At 44.4% G+C, this 20,511-nt stretch overlaps 1 protein-coding gene across 1 annotated transcript in view; it reads right to left on the reverse strand.

Moving 5' to 3' along the window:
• The window catches only part of PRIMA1 (proline rich membrane anchor 1), a 76,910-nt gene extending 59,436 nt beyond the window's left edge, over nt 1-17,474 (reverse strand). Inside the window, exons 1-3 of the mRNA XM_073350705.1 lie at nt 17,195-17,474; nt 16,714-16,850; nt 5,965-6,115 (exon numbers count right to left, since the gene is read on the reverse strand). Of these exons, the coding sequence (XP_073206806.1) occupies nt 5,965-6,115; nt 16,714-16,806 (244 nt within the window). The 5' untranslated portion in view covers nt 16,807-16,850; nt 17,195-17,474. The remainder of the gene's footprint in view (nt 1-5,964; nt 6,116-16,713; nt 16,851-17,194) is intronic.
• Between the last annotated feature and the right edge of the window lie 3,037 nt (nt 17,475-20,511).

Here is a 20,511-nt window from a genome sequence, read left to right on the forward strand (position 1 = left end):
AGTCAAGAGAAGAGCTGTCCAACTCACACTTCTTGGGTTTTCCATGCAGGCTGTACACTTGTTGTTGGTCATGAAGGGTTTGACTTTCCAAGAAGATGAAGAAATCATTTAGGTAGATCCCACGGTCTAAAACATTCCTGAAAATATCATTGACAAAGTGCAGGAATGTGGCTAGGGCATTGGAGAGACCGAAAGGCATAACTAGATATTCAAAATGACCATCATGGGTGCGAAATGCTGTTTTTCATTTGTTGCTCTCCCAGATATAGACTAGGCTGTAAACCCATGAAGAGTGAGTTTGTTAAATATCTTGGTGGAACTGATCCTTTCTAACAGCTCGTTGATCAATGGCAAAGCCTACTTGTTCAAGTTATGATAGTCCACATAAAGGTACAAGGAGCCATCCTTTTTCACAAACAAAACTGGGGCCTCAGCAGGAGATGTGGTTGGACAGATGAAGTTCTTTACAGAATTCTTGTCAAGGTATTCTCATAGGGCCCTGAGTTCTGGTTCTGATAAGGAGTAAATCCAGCCAAATGGAATTTTAGCCCCTCGGTGGAGATAGATGGGACAATCGTAGGGTGTGGGCAGGGCCAAAATATCAGCATTCCTTGAATCAAATATGTCAGCAAACTCTTGATATTTCACAGGGATTAATGAGCTGTTGGTTCCTTGAATCTGCTGGGCACAGAAGGCAGTTGGCTTCTCAGCACTTGTTCTTGTTTCATTGGCCCCTGACTCACCTAGACATGATTGTCCACAGTAGCTCAACTCAACTCATATCTTAAGCTTCTTCCATGAGATGAGTGGATCATGCACTGAGAACTAAGGAATACTAACCATGATCAGAAAGCATGGTGACATAATTAAATTGAACTGCAGAGTCTCTTCGTGATCTCAGATTTCAACCTAGATCCAGAGTGGGCTGAGCCACACAGAAATGTGAAGTTATGTATGTTTCTGGTGATTCCATTTCCCTCTGCCACTGTTCTCTCACGAACAGTTCCTGTCATAGCATTATCCTCCATAATGGCAACTATGGCATCATCTATCTTCCCAATTTGGTGTTTGATAGGTTTTATCGCCTCCACTTGACTTTCCCATCGTGTGGCACTCAGTGGTTTCAGTGTCAGAGAGGATGTTCTCAGATGTTCCTTCAAAATTTGCCATCGATGAGTTGATGCAGAAAAAAACAGATGCTTTGAATTACATAAAAATATGTAAGCAGCCTCACTAGAAGCTGATGCTGCATCACTGACCACCAAGTTCAGTGAATGAGAACTGCATGGGACAAAAAAAGCTTGAGGGTTTAACTCTTGGATCCGTGTCTGCACTCCTCTGCTCTTTTCTCTCATGTTGGCGCCATTATGGTAGCCCTGACCTCTCATGTCATCTATTGCAATTCCCATATCTTCCAGCTTTTTAAGAAGCACATTTGTCATGCCAGCTCCTGTAGTATCATCAATGTCAATAAATTCTAGAAAATGCTCTCTGACAGTCACCATTAAAGAGACATTTTCACTAGGTTCTGTTGTTGTTACAAAATACACTTTTAAAGTCATTTGTTCCATGTGGCTAATGTCAGGTGTGCAGTCCAGAATAACAGAGTAATATCTTGCTGACTTCAGATCTGCCACATCTTCCACTTCACATCTGCCACAAACAAATCTTCTGTTTGACTTTTGTTGCCAGTAACTGCATGATCTCATTTTGACTTGTTTTTCCAAGGTAGTGGTGTGTGTACAGTTCTTTGGTGGTGACTCTTCTTAGATGCTCCTGCAGTACAGCATCAAACTCAGCCATCAGCTCTGCAATTTTAAGGATGTTTCCATTGTTTGGCACATACAGCTGATCTGAAGTGCCATGCAGTGCTAGCTTTTGGGTAGCAAGCATTCTCACAATGGCAATGAGCCTTTTCATAACATTTTGCCAGTAAAGAGACTCTGATGCAATCTTCTCTTGATGCTGATCATCTATGGTGGCCTTTAACCTTAGTCTCATCTCAAGCTCTTTCCACCTATGGAATGCTCTCTGGTGATTTGCTGCCTTCTCATGGCATGCCAGATTTCTAGCCAGATTTTTTCAGTCCTTTGTTCCTGTAGAACCCAATGTGGCTGGAACATTAGACTGGAAGAGCTGGCAACAAAAACAGTATGCAGCATTCTGGGTTTTTGAGTACATAAGCCATGGCCTCTTCACTTTGTCACCACTGGGGATTTCACGCCAGTAATGTGTTGGATAGAAACTTCTATTTTCATTGTCTTTGGGGAACATGAAGTTTTTCACTTGCTGTGGCCCATGCAGTACAAGGAAGTCCCTCAGGCTACTGCTCAAGTGGGTCCACAGTCCTGGATCATCTAGACTTAAGGAACTAAACTCAGCAGCAGCTGTTTCTTGCACCTCCACCTCACTCTTCTCTGATCTACACTTTTCTTCAGGAATGTGCATGGTTACATCCATTTGAGATGAGATACGGATGCTGCAGTAGTTGCCAGGTCACCTGCACACTGATTAACTGGAAGATCAGGCATCTCCTCACCACTCCATCCTCACTGGGGCCAGAAGGCTCACTGTGAACATTTGTGTCTATGTATTTCAGGAGAGCTCCTTCCTGCTTAGAAAAACTTTCTTTGCTTTCTTTTTTTCCTGAATGCTGCCCCAGAAGGGCGTTTTCTTCTTTCACTCATGACTGCTGCTCTGTGCCAGCTATAGTGGATCTCAACACTCAGTTGAAGGGGACACATAAGCAGGCTGGTAGCAGGGCCTGAGTGAGGGAAGATATCAAAGTCTTAAGGGCCTAACTGGTTCCTACTACTTCAGTTGACTGCCTGTTCTCCTCAAGTGGGTTCAGGGAAGCAGCAGGAAACAGGAAGCTCCCTGAGAAGCTGGTGTTAATCAGTCCAGGCTCCTGGGGGTGCTAGAGAGGTACATAAGAGGCTCCTCCTCATCTCTCTCCCTGCAGCTCCTGCTGCTTTCTGTTATTCCCTCTCACCTTTTCTCCTGCCTGCCTGTTATGTCTCTTGTGCCCTTCTTTCTCCAGCATAGCACTCCACCATCTCTGTGCATCTAGAGCAGAGAGAATACATATGCACCAGCAGTGGACACAATTTTGTACACTCTGGGTCCTGGTTGTGCTCCCCCCACAGTCTGGCACCTTAGGCAGCCGCCTCTGTTCACCTCATGGTAAGGCCAGCCCTGAGGGCTTCAGCAGTCAATAAACTGATAATAAGCCCCAGCTTGGTCTGATCATCAGGATAGATTGCAGGATGCATCAGGAACAAAAGGCAGAACTGGTTCTGAAAACCACAGAACTTTTGGTGGTTCCAGTCAAATCTTTCTGGCAGTGGAACCTTCAGGTACCATAGCTGGCTGTACTAGGGTTACTGTGGCTGCCAGGATCTGTGAACAGAGGGAGGCATTCTCCAGATGCAACTGGGCAACTTGACCCCGAAGGCTCTGGACCAACTCTGTCATCTCTGGAGCATTGTCAGCAGGTGGAGGGAAGTGATTATTCCCCTCTATTCTGCACTGGTGAGGCTGCATCTGGAGTATTGTGTCCAGTTTTGGGCCCTCCACTATAGAAAGGATGTGGACAAAATGGAGAAAGTCCAGCAGAGGGCAGTGAAAATTATTAGAGTGCTGGGGCACATGACTTACGAGGAGAGGCTGAGGGAACTGGGCTTATTTGGTCTGCAGAAGAGAAGAGTGAGGGGAGATTTGATAGCAGCCTTCAACTACCTGAAGGGGGGTTCCAAAGAGGATGGAGCTCGGCTGTTCTCAGTGGTTAAAGATGACAGAACAAGGAGCAATGGTCTTAAGTTGCAATGGGGGAGGTCTAGGTTGGATATTAGGAAAAACTGTTTTACTAGGAGGGTGGTAAAGCACTGGAATGGGTTACCTAGGGAGGTGGTGGAAACTCCATCCTTAGAGGTTTTTAAGGTCCACTTGACAAAGCCCTGGCTGGGATGATTTAGTTGGAGTTGGTCCTGCTTTGAGCAAGGGGTTGGACTAGATGACCTCCTGAGGTCTCTTCCAACCCTAATCTTCTATTATTCTATCTCAGTGATGAGCATTCCAGGGGTCTCCATCTCAGCTTCTGGAGGCAGGCACAAAAGGAAGCAGTCTGCACAAACTGTCAGAAACTGAGAAGTGGATGGTTATGTCTAGTGGTTGAGGCAACAGTGATCAGGTCTAGTGGTTGGAGCAGCAGCTGTCAGGCCTAGTGGTCAGGCTCTGGACTGGAGCCAAGGGTCAGAGCAGAAATCAAGAACCAAGAGATGGGTTGCAACAAGGCTGGAGCAGGAGCAGACACAGGCTGGGACTGAGCCAGACTGTCAGGACCACCAAGCAGCTGCTCAATGGTAGCGACGTTGAGCAGACTTGGAATGGCTTCTCTCATTGGAAGCCTGTATCCCTAGCCTTGAGATCACCAGGTTAGACCTTCATCTATTGGCTGAGCTCTGGTTGATTGATGTGGAGCCCTCAAGTAATCAGGCTGAGGGATGACTCGTTACATGAGGGTGTGTGAGGGGAGTTCCGCAGCACAGAAATGATTCATCCAAAAATTAAACTCAGTTAAAAGTTAGATTCAGTTCCTATTAAATATTATTGTGGAACCTTTGCAGGGTTAGTAGAGGTGCCCCAGCCTTAGGTATGCCATCACCTGCCCTACCCTCTCGCTCAACCTCATGTTGTCTGGAGATCAGGAGTTCACAGAGGCAGCATTCTCCATTTTCACACCTCCTGGCTGGGGATCCGCATTGTTTTCATTCCCTCTGCTTGACCACCTTATTCCTGGCAATGTAAGACTCCCAAAACAGTGGAAACAACACATTTCTACTGTCCTATGGCGCAAGCTGTAGAGACCATTTCAGAGATTCACACTCCATACTCTAGAAAAATCTCTTTGTGGGAGTGCAGAAGCAATTTGGTATGGGTGGGCTGAGCTATTGTGTTCTTTCATGGTATGGGCCCAGCGGTCCACAAACCTGTATGTGATGGGAGAAGTGGCCTCCAACTACTACGCCTGCCTAAAGCTTGTGATAGCAATGGCATAATGGGCGTGCATGAGCAAAATTTCACTGGGCCTAGGGCAAACTCATAACACAAGCCTCCATCCCAGCCCACACAGATAGAAAAAAAGGTAAAAACATACTCACCGAGATTATATAAATAACATTTAGTCGAACTCAAACATCCAAAATTTAGCCTGATTTTTCCCCTCTCACAGTGATGGCCTTGTGACTGGGGCCTGGTAAATTGTACCCATTTCCCCCCATTTACTTGGAGTTTGTGTGCACCAGTTGGGTGGTGTTGGGAATATGCATTTTGTGCCTCCACGCTTCATATATATATATGGCTGAAAGCACAGTCTGCTTGCTTGGGCTTTTCACTCCTGACATGTCTCTCACCGTTACTGTACTTTTAAATAATCAAGTTACAAATAACAGACCAGGCCGACAACTGGCATAGCTCTATTGACTTCAACTGAGCAAAAACTAACTCCAGTCATATTGTTTATCTTTTAGGTTATTCATGGAGACTGGTTTGTTTGTGGTGTACATAAGGGAAGGTACATAAAGATCTCTAAGCTGCAGACCCAGTAACGAGTGAGTCGTAAAATATTTTAAAATGATCAAGCAAATCAGGGAAAAATATAGAAGACAAGGTGGGGAATACATTCCCTGAGGCTAGGTCATTAGTGAGTCATTTAGCGCAAGGGAACACAAAGCTTAATGAGGGGAAGGATTTTCTCTGGCTCCTCTACAAAAACAGAACATTATTAATTGATCAGCAATATGTTTCTCCCTTTACCAAGAACTTTTTTTCCCCATTCACTAAGTGAAAAATTACAACCAAGTTTAATTGTGCCCTCTCGCACTTTTTCACTTTCCATCTGTCCAAATGCCCCCTGTTGTCCACCCCTCCCTCTGATATATGGCAGTAGTACCAATCTTTACTTACTTGGGACCACAAGCAACCTAGGAGGTGGTGGGGGTGGTGGAGGTGGGGGTAATGGAGGAGGTGGTCTACACTGGCAGATTTGCTGGCAACTCTCCGTAACCTTCTCTGCTACAGACTTGGAACATGACTTCTGGGGTTCACCTTGAATGATCTGTAAAGAAAAATATGAATTATTTCCTAGAAACTTATCTCAAATTAAAGAGAGCTAATAAACATTACAAGATGCTTAGGGCCAAATTCTGCCCTCAGGTACACACATACAACCCCATTAACTTCTGTGGGGAGAATTAGGGTCCTTTTCCTTACGGCAGAAGTAGGTAAAAAAAAGTACAAGCAAATTTGTGAGATCTGATGAGGTGACTTAGCATCTGTGGGAAGAGAATGTCATTGATAGAAGAGCTCTGTAATGGAACGGAAAACTGCATTCAAGTTAATGGCATGCACATTGCATGGTTTCCTATCTCCTCGGGAGTTCGGCAAGGCTGCAGTCTGTCACCATTGTTGTTCAATATCGATACCAAGTGATTGATGGAAAGCTTCAGATGACAGCTGTCTGTGGCATTGAGCTGAACGCCATTCTGCTTCAATTGTCTTGTTGGTTTAGTTTGGTGAGATCACTGCAGCTGATGGCTGATCTGGTTGGTTATTAATCCAGATAAAACTAAGTCCCTGGCTATTACCATCAAGAAGCCTATATCTCCATTACAATCACCTCAGTATTAACCTGTTCGGCTGGGACTTTGAACAGATGGCAACTGTCAAATATTTGGGCAGCATCACAGACAGTGCTAGAGAATGCTTGAAATATTTGGACACTTGTATATCAGCAGCTGCTGCCATGTGTAAGCGGGGGAATAGTCCCGCTATTGTGGGGAACTTTCCTGGCTTCTGCACTACCCCGGTGAAGTGGGCTAGCAAAAGGATCTGAGTCCTCGCTCCCACTTTTCCTTTACCCAGTGGCCTCCCTGCCCTTGAGGACTCCCCTTCCACTCTCCTGTCTGGCAGAGTCCTCGTAACCCCAACAAGGCTGGGCCCAGGATTCCTGGGGGGCTCGACCCCCAACCCTGCTGTGGTCACCTAGGACAGGGGCTAGGGTGTCCCCATTCCAGGGTACTCTCTCTGCACTGGGCGCTTCTCTGACCCACTGGCCATTACATACAATTTAAAGCAAATGCAAGTTATTTAATCAACAATTAATTTTAAAAACAATAAGGAAAATGGGAAAGGTTAAAGGACACACATCAACCCACTCTGAGGCAGGGAACATCACAAACAGTGTCTCTGGAATGTCAGGGCAGTTCACAGTCTGTTCATTGTAAGTCCCAGGCCTCCTTCTCAGGCTCTGGCTGTGCTGCAGGGATGCTGTGAGTTGGACACTTGCTCTGGTGGTGACCACACGCTTTCAGGCTCAAAGTGGTAGGACCTTTCTTCCCAGTGTTGGCCCCGCCCTGTCAGGGTTATGATCCAAGCCTGGCCTACAGAGCCTCTTGGCTGAGGTGTCTCCCTGTGCTAAGCCAGCTGCCCAGGGTCCCCCTCGCTCTCCCCAGCTGCTCACCGCACCCAGCTCCGGACTGCTCCAGCCCCAGCTCCACCACTCTGACTCTGTTGCTCTGCCTCCAGCTCTCTGGGCTGCTTCTTTGGCCCCTCTGCCTCTGGTTGCTACAGCTCTGCTCCCAGGACAGGTCTGCTCTGCAGGCTGCTTCTCTGACTCTGCTCCCAGCACTGACCAGCTTTGTGGGCTGCTTTTCTGGCCCCTCTGGCTCTGGTTGCTGCAGCTCTCCTCCCAGGGCAAGTCTGCTCTCTCTGGGCTGTGCCTCTGGCTTTGGGGCTGCAGCTCTGCTCCCAGGACAGGGTTTGCTCTCTCTGGATCTGGCACAGCTCTGCTCCCCAGCTCAGCTTGGGCCCCTGCTTTCTCCCTAGCTGGGCCCCACTCTGTCTGACCCAGGCAATTCCAGCTCACATGGAGGATGGGACCTCCCTGGCCTCCTGACTCCCTGATTAGCCTGCCCACCCTGTCATGCAGGCTGACCTGGAGCATTGGCCTCTCCCCATTGTTGCTGGGGGCTGTTTCACTGTTTCAGTTTTGGCAGCTTTCTTGGTATGGGCATATTATAAGAATGGAAAACCAAAGCATTCCTAAGTGTGTATACCAAGGAACGCTGCTACTCAGCCAGCAAACACATGGGCATCTAAAGCTTTGGTGGCATGACAAGATATTGCCAGTGGTGGACATAGCAGGTAATTTGAATATACAATCACACCACCTTAGGCACCTTGCCAGAGATTGATCCAGATGGTGGTCAATTTGCCAGGAGGCCAAGTCCCGTTGGGATTTGCCAGGATGGTGATGATGGTGATTTATGGGAGAACTGAGGGCCAAATTAGATCTCTTTTCTATACTATGAAAACTACCTTTTCTTTATGTCCAGAATCTATTGAGTGATCCCTTTCACTTCTGGCTATTGTAAACATAAGACAAAAGGGCCCAAACTTTGTCCATCTGAGGACCACATGAATCACACACTCATTTCAATCAAGGTGGAATACCACATGCTGTGACCTATAGCCTGTGTGACATGCACTCTGTGCTAATGATAAAGGTGGCTATGGGCCTTTGTAGGATCCTGTAGGCACCATTTGCCTCATGTTTTTAATCTGGTGACCGCTGGTATAAAATATACTCAGCATCTTCATACAGTCAGGACAACTAGTTCTTACTCACATTTTTAGCATTACAATAGGAGTATAATATTTACACAATTATCAACTTTAAAAATATCGAAGAACCCTAAAATGACTCACCTGAGACCACAGAAAATGTAGAAAGATTAAGCAAGAGAGGTGAACCTCTGGGAAAAGTGAAATTATGCAAGCATCCCAATAGCTTTCAATGAGTATTTAGTTCTAGAGGTCAACTTCTTTTGCAATTAATTTAAACTCATATTTAAAATAAGAATCTATGCAAGTTCCTATTTTGAGGCGATAAGACTCAGAAATTAAGAAAAAGAATGTCTAACATGCATTTTTAGACCTTGATTTGGGAGAGCACTTAAGTACATACTCAAGTCCCTGTGAAGTAAATGGGACGTAAGCATGTACATAAGTGTAGTCTTGAATAGGAGTGCTTTATTTAACCGGGGCTTTATAGAGGATACTGTGTGGCAGTAATATTAGTCTATCTAGTAATTTAGTAATTTAGAAATTAGTCTATCTAGTAATTTTTGATTAACGGTCATTTGATTATAATAAAATGCATTGATCCTTCCAAAGGGAAAGTGTAGTTTATGCCATCTTCTGGCCATATTAAAGTTACATTATATTCACATATTTCTGGCCAAATAAAAAACTGCAGTTTTAACAAATGTACCACTGGTGCACCCAGTACAGTTCACATGCACTGTATACCTAAATACACCTTGTGGCTTTGGTTGTTTGGAAATAGTATTTTGTAGCTCAAACAGCAGAGAGTGCAAAGGGGAAAAGAAAAAGTGATGAGTTGGAGAGAGGCTCCAAACAGCATGCCTCAGAAGATTCAGTATCTTAAACAGTTTATCAAAATCTATTACCAAATATAGGAAAACCCAAATTTAATCACAAATACTTTCCAACTGTCTCCCTTACAATCAGGTAATAATGAACAGACTATAGACCATCCCAAAAAGTTTCCAGGAACTTACATGGACTCTTTGAATACTCTAATGAATCAAAGTGACTCAACTGTATAATCCTCCAGAGCTGCTGATAAATCTGATTGATAAGCAGGCTTCTTTTTCTCTTTAAATTGAGCTCCCAGAGCTCACAAGCCTCAGAAGAATCTATGTCATGTTCATTATTCTTACACTGCTTATATATAGTGTGACAAAGCTCTGTCCTTGCCTCCGTGGGTCCCAGTTTCCTGGCAGATTTCACTAGCCTCAGAGGCTCACTGTGACCCTCCACGTAACCCTTCTCTCTCTAGAGACAAGGGTCACAGTCTACTGAGCCATTTTCATCATAAGCCAGCAAGGGAGGTGAGGAGAAATTATCCTTCCTTGCACAGTCTCTGTTGTCTCCCAGTCTCAGTGATTAATCAGGGAGCAAAGGTGGGGGTGGGCCCGGTGGGCCCACCCTCTACTCCAGGCTCCAGCCCAGGGACCCTAATAGTATCAGCTATGGTAGCTGACCTTTTAGAAACATGACATGTACAATTCCCTGGGCTGCTTCCCACACAGCAGCCCTCACTTCCCCAAGCTCCACTTCACCCTTACCTCAGGGTCTTCTTCCTTGTGCCTGATATGGTGTGTACTGCTCAGTCTCTCCAACAGCACAACTTCCTCCCACAGCTCCTGACATGCACACCCACCTGACTGACTGGGAGGCTTTTAACTAGTTTCAGCCAGTCCCTGATTGGCTTCAGGTGTCCCAATCAATCTAGCATTCTCCCTGCCTTCTGGAAAGTTCTTAATTGGCCCCAGGTGTCTTAATTGACCTGGAGCAGCTTCCATTTCACTTAACCTGGCACCAGGGATTTGTTTAGCCTGGAGCTAATATATCTATCTCCCACTACTTTTCTATAGCCATCTGGCCTTGCCCCGTCACAATAGTATTGTTGTGTTAATGATTGTTTCAGTGATAGCTCAATAGTTAAAACACTAGCTTGCTATAATGCTGAACTCTAGTGACCTGTGCTGGGCTGTGACCTGGGGTCTTTCATGGCTTTGGTTGGTAGTGATAAAATTTATACTCATCACGGTGGTTGTGGGGCAATATCATTCCAATGCACACTGGCAACTAACTAAGGAAGCTATCAACTCATAGCTTGTCCTGGTATTCAATTTGGTGGTTACTTTAGGTCACTAAAATTACTTGGGAGCCAGGGTAAATGGAGGTGACTAGTCATGGGATGGAATAACACTGGAGGGATTTGGAGCAAACTCTTCATTTACAGCCTAGAATAAGTTTTGTGTATAAACATACAATGATAGTGATGGTATGGGAAGGCTAGATTGACTTATTACTCTAATTTAATATCAGCCAAGGCCAAAAGGCTCTGTCTATTTTTAGAACTATTGAATGCCTTTTAAATCCTCAGAGGCTGTCTTACCGTGGACTGGTAATAGCATGTCTTCAGAATCCAGTGGACATTTTTCTCAATTATTTTGCAGACAAGATTAACCCTATATGTGTCCAGCCATACTCCAGTGGTGCATCCTATTTGTGTTTTGTTTTGGGGGTATTTTTTTGATGCCTTAGTCCACATTGGCAATATTTCCTCACACTGATTTATTCTCAGCAAATGGCTGAGATTCAAAACTGTGGGCTTTCACTCCCTTGCCTGCTTTGTCACACAGCAGAGCATCTGGACATTTTCAGTAATTATGAACATTGTAGATTTCATCCTTACTCAAGGGGTTGTCTTAAAGGGAAAGATTTTTAAAAACACTAAAGATGTATAGGTTAACTGAAAGAGGACTAACGTGGGACTGGAATGAAGGCCTCATAGAGGGAGAGGATTAGTTAAATATTGTTACAAGGCGATTAACTAGGAGTAATGAGATAGAATTAGGAAAAGGAATATGAAAAATGTTGGCTTATTCTCAGGAAAATCTTTCCTTCTGATGATGTCTATTAGTCTTCTGATGAAAGGCCATTACTTGAGTCTTTTAAAGTACTGTAGGGAGCAATCCTGCACTGGCAGAGACTGATGAAACACATGACTTAATAGATCTTTTTCTATATCTAATGTGTATAATTCAAGGTCAGCTGCCTTTACAGAAGATGACAGGAGTGAAAGGTATGTTGAAAAAGTCTAGACCTTTTATGGAAGATTACTGCTAATTATGGACCTGTCTCAAACTTTACTGTTTGTTCATTTTGTCAAATGTTAACTTAGCTACAGAAAAACTTCAGAAGCACTTCATAAACAAGGAATTATCAGACTATATCAGTATGGCTTCCATTCAGTTTATTGCCCAAAGATTGTCTTTGCAAGGGGTCACTAGTGATCTGTAGATAACTTTTGACCAGGATTTGTTTCCTTGTCTTTTGAGCTTTCAGTGACACTTTCTATTGTTGGACATGGCTGTGAAGTTTTGTCTCATTGGCCTGCCTAAAAAAATTAACTCTTTGTTTTGAATCTGGTTTTCTCAATACATTCAGTAATTTGTCAGGTCAGCCTCTCACGTTGCCTGGACTTAGAGCTAGGTGAACTATCAGTAGCAAAGAATTTATCCTTTTTCTGTTTTCAAATTACCTATGGACAGAGCTGATTTTTATTAATGTTTTCATTATTCATAATTGTTTGAACAATTTATGTGAATGTATTTTGCATAAAGGTCAGACATTTCCTAATACTCAGGCAAAGAAAAATCTGTTTGCACAAACGTTCATAGAAAAGCAAACAAAAAGTGGTATAAATATATTCAAATTGGAAAGCAATCGCTTGCTTGTGTAGTCAGTTATATAAAGTCCATGTCTGTGAGGTTGTTTCTTTTTAATCAAGGATTTTCTACAGAAAGTCTGTCCGAAGTCCTCCATTACATAGCACGTGGGTGCAAAGGTGCACCTGTGCAGAGCCCCACTGACTTCAATGGGACAACACGTGATCGCAGCAGTTCATCTGCATGCTACATGACACAGGATGGATTCCACGTTTGAGAATAGAGGATTACATGCAGTCCCCAATTGATGGTCTCTATGAGACATTCTGAATCAAGTGCAAGGATGATAGTGTGACCAAAAAAAAAGGGCTATCGACTAATAGAGAATCAAGAACTCTTACTGCCTACTTGATGTGACAATAACTTTCTGTCATGACAGTTGTCTAGCGGTCTGATATCATTTCCATTGGTGTAAATCCAAAATAACTCCACTGAAGTCACAACAGAGTCACTCCAAATTTACATCAGTGAAACTGAGATAAGATTTCCCCCCCATTAATTTATGATGCCATTTATTATTTTTAATTATTTGTATATGGTGGCCCTCAAAGGCCTCAAGCAGAACTGGGGCCCAATGGCGCTAGGTTCTATACAAATACATAGAACAATATGGTCACTGCCCTGACAAGCTTATAATCTGATTTAAGACCAGTCCCAACAATTGAGCAAAGCGAACAACAGGAAGCTAAGGGGAGAGAGGACGAGGGCAGCAGTAATAATTAATGCAAATAGATGGGCCAGCAAAGTGTACAGCTTGATGCTTCCAAATCATTTAATAGTATTGTGAGGTTTGGTGGTTTTTGTTTTATTTTGTTTATTAAAATAAGTTAACATCAACTGCTCCTCACCTAGCCACCCTTATCTGGCTCATTTCTTGAAATAGGTCTTGGGGAGGGAATGAGAAGAGGTGATACCCTGACAGATTAGTTTAGGTAAAGTAGTCCAGGTGCAAGGAGCAGCATGCAAGGAAGAGCAAAGAGAGTGGTGGGAACAGAAGATAAATGAGAAAGTCAGGTGGGTATCATTTACAGAACGAAGAGGGTAAGGGGGCACGACAGTGAGAGAACAGTGGTTAAGTAGGGTGAGAGATAGCTTTGAAGGGCCTTGAAGATAAGGACAAGGAGTTTGAACCTGATGTGATGGAAAAAGAGACAATGAAGAGATTCAGATTCAAAGGTGACGCAGTTACAGAGACAGGCAAGGAAGTTCATTTTAGCAGCTGTGTTTTACATGGCTCTGAGGAGGGCAATGTGGGGGTCAGGAAGGCCAGAGAGGTGGACGATACAGTAATCAACATAGGACCTGGTGAGGGCCTGGAAAAGATTTTTAGCTGTGTAGACCGCATAAAAAGGTTAAGTTTGGAAAATGCTATAGGGGAAAAAGAAGCTGCATTTGGACTTGGACTGGACCTGAACCACTGCAATTCACTATTTCTGGCAACTCTGCCACTTTCCTCAGTTGTGGGTAACCTAACTGGAACAGTATTGACAAATGCTCATGGAACCCAGGGTCTCTGGGCATGTCCTACTTTTTTCCCTGAGAGTGCGTCATAAACTTCCTGAGAAACAGAAAAGTCGCTAGAGAATTATTCTGGTTAGTCTGGGCAAAGTTATGAGGCTTGGCTTATTTAGCTAAAGATTATGGATCAAATTCATCCCTTCTTAGTAAATGAAGTTACAGCAGGGTTGAATATAACCCAAAATCTTGGCCCATTTACTTCTAAGAACTTGCACCTGGGATGATTTTCCCTTTGAGTCTAATCTGTGATGGAAGGGAATTCTTATTTGTAAAAGAGCTAGGATCATATATGGATAATTGCACGGCTCAGTTTAAGGTTTAATACAAAGAATGTTCAAACTTCATGCCTCATTAAGGACACTCTTGGCTATTCCACACATGACCTTTGCATTATTATATGCATATGCGATCCGTATATTTTTATCATGGGGCGGGGAAGGCAAATAAAAACTCTAATATGAGCAGATTGATTGACCGGACTCACACAAGACACTAAAAATGTTGCAGTTATAAATCAAGAATCAGGAGAACTTCTAAACTATTGCAGAGGGAGGCTGAGCAACTCTGGTTTGCCTTTTTCACAACCTATTTAAATTATTATTGACTTATTTTTAATTAAATCACCTGAGTGACTTGTGTGAAGGGTGCTTATGCAAATTTTGTCGACTGCCTGATCTTTTGAAGGAGATGGTTTTCAAAATGTTGCTCTTTTCACATCATTGCATTTTCCTTAAAGGTGCACGCTTTCACTTACAGAAACTAGTTTAGCCATCTCAATTCTAGAGCAGGACAGTCAGCAGAATGAATACATGATTTATTGCAGTTGGAGAACTCACAAATCTTATAAGAGACGTTAAATGTTAAAACAAATAAAAAAATCTCAGTGTAATCTTTCGGAGTCCACTAAGTTTAGAACAGAGAGTAAAGGACATTAAGTCTTTGCTATGTTTTCTCCAAAAAAGAAACTGCAGTTGCTCTGTGCTGAAACAGTACTCAACTAGCTCATCAATTACTGCTTTGAAGACATATATTATAAATAAAGTGTAAAATATCAAAGGGATGTATTTTAGTTAGCTTTGCTGGTTTCCTGGTTGCCTGAATTGGAAGATCACTGTCCATTTTAGTCTGCTGTTTTTTCCGAGTCCATCTGCAGAAAGGTCACTGGTCACCCCACATTACAATCAAGGTCACACCACATAACAGTCAGAGGCTGAGACTGGACAAAGCTGATTCAGCTTTTATTCAGTGAATTCTCAGTTCAGAGACACTTCAGACACCATGCCAAAACGTTACCAGAATGAGGCTTTCAGCACTTCCCCAATGTGTTCCTTGTTTTGTACATATTGCCACCTATAATAATTACACTCTAAACCCTCTCACTGTCAACATGTTTAAAAAGGTCAACCACATCTTGCTCAGAAAGAACAACTTGAGTTCTACAGACACAAGGCTCACTAGGGTGTTGATCACTTAGACTCCCTAGAAAAGCCTCTATGTCTCTGTAATCAGCAGTAATCAAAAGGAATTGAAATTATATCTAGGCAAGCAAAAGCTACATATATTGGGCTATTCCTCCCTGCTTCGTGGACAACTGTCAGTTTTCAAAGTCAACAATTTTCAAAAATTAAAATCTGAACAATTCTCTGTGTGTACATACCTAGTCTATTTTATACACACAGAAATCCTGGCCCTGTGGAAATGAGTGTGAGTTGTTCCCATTGACTTAACTGGGGCCAGGATTTCACCCATCATATAAAATACATGCACATGTGCATTTTAGCGCTCTCTCTCTCTATATATATATGTATATCATTTTAATATTTATTATTAAGATAGCTCCAACAGTGTGATAGTTTCTTTGCAGACAGAGATGGACACAAGGTATGTCCCTGGATGAGTTTACACATCGCAGTAAGTAACGAATGACAGTATTGGTTTTTGCAGTGTTGTTGTAGCCGTGTTGGTCCCAGGGTATTAGAGAGACAAGGTGGGTGAGGCAATATCTTGTATTGGAGCAACTTCTGTCTGTGAGGTGAGCTGAAGAGCTCTGTGTAAGCTCAAAAGCATGTCTCTTTCAACAACAGAAGTTGATCCAATAAAAGATATTACCTAACCACCTTGTCTCTCTAGTATTGTTATTTAACATTTGTACATATCACCATGTGCATGCTGTGCAAGTCCATCTGAACTGTTTGAGAGGTCACTGAAGTTCTCTGTAGCACATTCAAATATTCAGAAGTATATGAAAATAAGGAAACAATTTAAAAGTGGGTACCTCTGAGATGCCAAAAATATAAAAAGCCATTTAAAACCACCCACTTTGGAGTCAAACCCATGCAATTAGAAGTTGTTCTAAATGCACCATTTTGATCTGTAAACTAAAAACCATCTTCAGCAGTGATGACAGACTTTAAAGGTGTCAGGAGTGCAGCATTCGGAGATCTGAATGGCACTCTGGATTTCACAGGAAGTCTCAGAGTCTCTTTCTCGGGCTCTGTGTGACAGTGATCTCCAATTTCATCTTTTTTCACTGTAAAGGAATATGTATCTGTCTCTAAACACTCTCCTAAGCCAGGAGATGAAGCTATCAAACGCCACTTCTTCCCACACCCCACCAGGAGAGTATGGGGCAGGAAGCCCCAGGACCCCAACCAGCAGTGATTATTTTCAGCTCAAGAGAGTCCTCTCCCTTCTCCCACTCCAGGCTAGGGCCACAGGGCATCAGTAACTGACGCCAGATGTTCATTTGTGCTGCCTGCCCCCTCCGACCCAACTTCTGAGTTAGAAGTGCCTGGGGCAAGGTTGGGGTTACCTGAATGAAGCCCCAGAGGGGGTGGAGGGCACAGGGCAGCAGCAGGGAAGGCCAGCAGCAGGGGAGGAGCAGCAGCAGCTCTCTGATCAGCATCACTCCTCTGGGCCAAGGGGCTCGTCAGCTCACGACCTGTGTACCTGAACGGGGAGAGCGCACAGCAAAGGCGTTTGATCGCACTCCCATCCCCAAAGCGCGGTGCCTCCCCTCCCCGAGATCTTCCCAACTTTATTTCTGAAGGGGTGGGTGGGGAAGGGGCTTTTGGAAAGCTTCGCAGCTACAGGCAAGTCCTGGCTTCCCCGGTCACCAACTCCGCGCCGCCCCCCGGCCCTCCCGCCCTCGCTTCTCCTTCTCCCCTCCCCTTCGGACATGCCAGCGGCGGGGACCCCCCTCCCCAAGAGAACGGGGGTTGGTGATGCTCTTAGCGCAGCTCCTGCCATTCAGGGCAAGCACCCAGACCGCTCGCTGTTGTTTTCCTCCTTACCCTGGGGGCGGGCGGGGGGCTGGGCTCTGGGTCTCAGGTGAAGCAGGACGCTGCTGGCGCTTCCTTTACATGCTCTGGCGGGGCACTGGGTGCGGGTAGAAAAGTTTGCAGCAGGATCAGTAGCAGCTGCTGCACCGCCTGGCTCCCCCTTGGCTCTGCCTCCGCTCGCTGCTGAGCCGGATCCCTGGCGCCCAGCAGCCTCTCATCGGGGTGCGCGGGGGGAGGAGGTGAGGGGCTCCTTGCTCAGAACAGGAGCTTGCCCAGCAAAAGAAAGAAAAAAAGAAAAAAAGAAAACGCCCGGTCAGTCCTGTGTGTGTTTCTCGGGCTCCGAGGAGGGAGGGCAAGGGAGGAAATAAAACAGCCCACCCCACACCCCAGAGGTCCAGGCTGCAAAATGCCACTTGCTCTCAATGGCTGTAGGTAGGATGCGAAGCCCCAGAGGATAGTCCAAGTCTCGGAGCAATCCCTCCCTCTTTCTCTCTGCAATTGCAACCGAACCGCAGGCTCCCCCAAGAAAAAGTGCCAGACAAGGTGCCCAGGAGCCCCAGCGAAATCAGCTGTGAAATCCGCTCCCCTCAGTCCCTCTGCTCTCCAAAAGCGAAGAGATCAGCTGCTCCCGTCCGCACAGCGCTCCCTTCCTGCAAGTAGCAGGCTTGGTGTCTAGTGCCTTGCCAGTTCCTTTGGGTACCAGATCCTCAGCTGTCCATCATCAGAGCCCCAAGAACCAGCAGAACAGAGAGAGAGAGAGGTGGGCTATGCGGAGCCCATGGGGAGGGAGCAGGGAGGACAACAGGGCTAGAGAGACGCTGCACATGCAAAAAGGAAGGGGGTGTATGTGTGTGTGTGTGTGTGGAGAATATGAGAGCAAAGCCAGAGGCTCCTGGCTCGCCTGTGAATTTAATCTCTCCCCTGCCTGCTGCTGCTGCAGTGATTTTTCATGCCCATCTAGCGAGCCCATTGTGTGTCTGGCACTTGGCTCGGTGCTTTTTCTTCCCTCCCTGATGACACTCGATCGGGGATTTCTTCTTGGGAGGCTCGGGGGTTTTCTCCCACACTCATTAAATCATTAGATCATTGCAGGTTGGAAACTGACAAGCTTCCCCTCTCCTCCCTCCCCCCCTCCCGCCCCCATTGCTGCTCGAGGCGAGTGTGGTTTTGCAAAGAAACCCCCCCTCCCTCCCATGGGGCACCTCAGTGGAATAAGTGAAGCCCAGGAACACTTGCAGGTTTAATTGTTTTACTCATTTCTATGCAAGTGGCTACTATAGGAGACACAGTTATAGAAAATACAATCAATTAGTATGAATGTTTCTACAGCACCTACCATCTGAGGATCTCAAAGCACTTTACAGTATTAATGGATTTAGCCCCAGCAGGGTCAGGAAAGTATCATCATCCCTGTTTTAAAGAGAGGGAAACAGGACGAGAGAGGTTTATGGCCTGATTTTCAAAGGCGCTAAGCACTTGCTGCTCCTGTTGCAATCAAAGGGAGCTATTGGGTGCTCAGCATATCTGAAAGTCAGGCCCTAAGTGACATGTTGATGGTCCCACAGCAAGTGTGTGACAACTGTGGTTGTAGAACCCCAGGCTGGGCCTTCCCTATCAGAGATTAAAGCACATTAATAAAACCAAATATCGTAACAAAGACAACCAAGAGGGATAAAAAAAAAGCCACTCAAACCTTAAACATAGTCAGCGGGCCTCAATGCGTGCCCTCATGGCCATGCGACTTGGAGCCCTGAAGGTTTGATGGGCCACAAAGGGTACAAATGTCAGTCAGATGCCTTCTGCTGGGAAGCGACATTTCTTTCAACCTGGCATGTGGGATTATCCTGTCATGTGAGTGAATTATTTGCTGTATGGTTTTTTTTTTTTTTTTTTTTGGTGTTTCGTGAGATGTAATAATGAAAGACGCTTTGAGACATTCATTTCTATTGTGTTTCTATGTGATAATGAAGCACACTGGAACATTTAAGAGCGCGTGCAGGGAAGTGAATAAAGATTCCTTTATTGTAAGGGTGGCACAGTCTTGCCTCTTTGCAAAGAAGAAATAGAGTGGAAAGATCAAAAAGCAAAATGGGTCTAGTTTTTTAGTGAGCCTGTTAATGAGCAAAGCTGCGGGAGGGCCTGTGAATAGTGGCTGTTTCTGTAAGTTAAATTTATCATATGTCAACATGCTAATAAATATTTTTGCTGCGTCGAGAGCTTGAGTCAATTTTTAGTGTCACACTCTGTTTCTAATTACGTAGAGAGATGGGCCTAAATCAAAATGTCTTATCTGAACACATCCCAGACTGTGGGGGTGTTTGAAATCCAAATCTGGATCCAGAGCCAAATTTTGCAAATGGTCACTGTCTTTTGAAGGGACAAAGCAAAATCCTGTAGCTGAACATCTCAAATATTGCAGTGTTTGGGCTCCAGATGTGAAGTCTTAAGCCCAGCTCTAGTTATATATTTTATATACAGGTTTGAATGAGGGAGCGCGGAGATGCTAAATTAATTTTTTTCTCTACGTTTCTGGCACAAATTGAGCCTAGTTAAGCAAAATTACTATTTCATGACTCTGCTTTGAGAAGCAAGGATAAAAATATGTCAATGTGTTGCAAATAAGGGCTAGAATTTTTCTCTTACACCACTATTACATTAATGTAACGCCGCTGATTTCAGTGAACTTACCCCTGATTTACACTAGTGTAAGTGTGAAGGGAATCAAGCTCAGCAATGTCTTATAAATGTAAACAATCCAGGTGAACTTAGTGGACCAGGATGAATTTGTTCCAATAGGACTATGTATTTATTTGTAAATGTGTGTGTGTGAGAGAGAGAGAAAGAGAGAGAGAGAGGGCAGAATAGAGAGAGATGCATAGCTGATGACCTTGGATGCAGTCAGTAATTGTACAATAAATATATTTTCTGTAATAATGCTGAAAAAGCTGCTCTCCTTTTCCATAGGTCTACTGTGTAACATACAGTGCTTAATATATTGTCCTTGTTCAATTACAGTTTTACCGAACTGGAGTCTCAAGAGACTGCAAGCTTTTCAGGCTTTCTGGTGATTTCCTGAAGGTATTTCAGCACTTGATCGCAGTACAGAAGATAATAAATTGCATCATCTGTATACATAGTTCTTGGTTCCTGACAGAATGAGAGATAAGGCTTAAGGCATTGTAAGCCAAAAAATACAACACAGATTTCTTTTCTTTCCGTGTTTACAGTGACTTAATGTCAAAAGAACTGTGGATTCTCCTGCCCTTAGCAATTCTTCAAGTACGAGCTCTAAGTGTTGTTCCTTTGCCCCAAAGACACACCAGGGAACT

The sequence above is a fragment of the Lepidochelys kempii genome, chromosome 6, assembly GCF_965140285.1.
Source record: "Lepidochelys kempii isolate rLepKem1 chromosome 6, rLepKem1.hap1, whole genome shotgun sequence".
Lineage (NCBI taxonomy): Eukaryota > Metazoa > Chordata > Testudines > Cheloniidae > Lepidochelys > Lepidochelys kempii.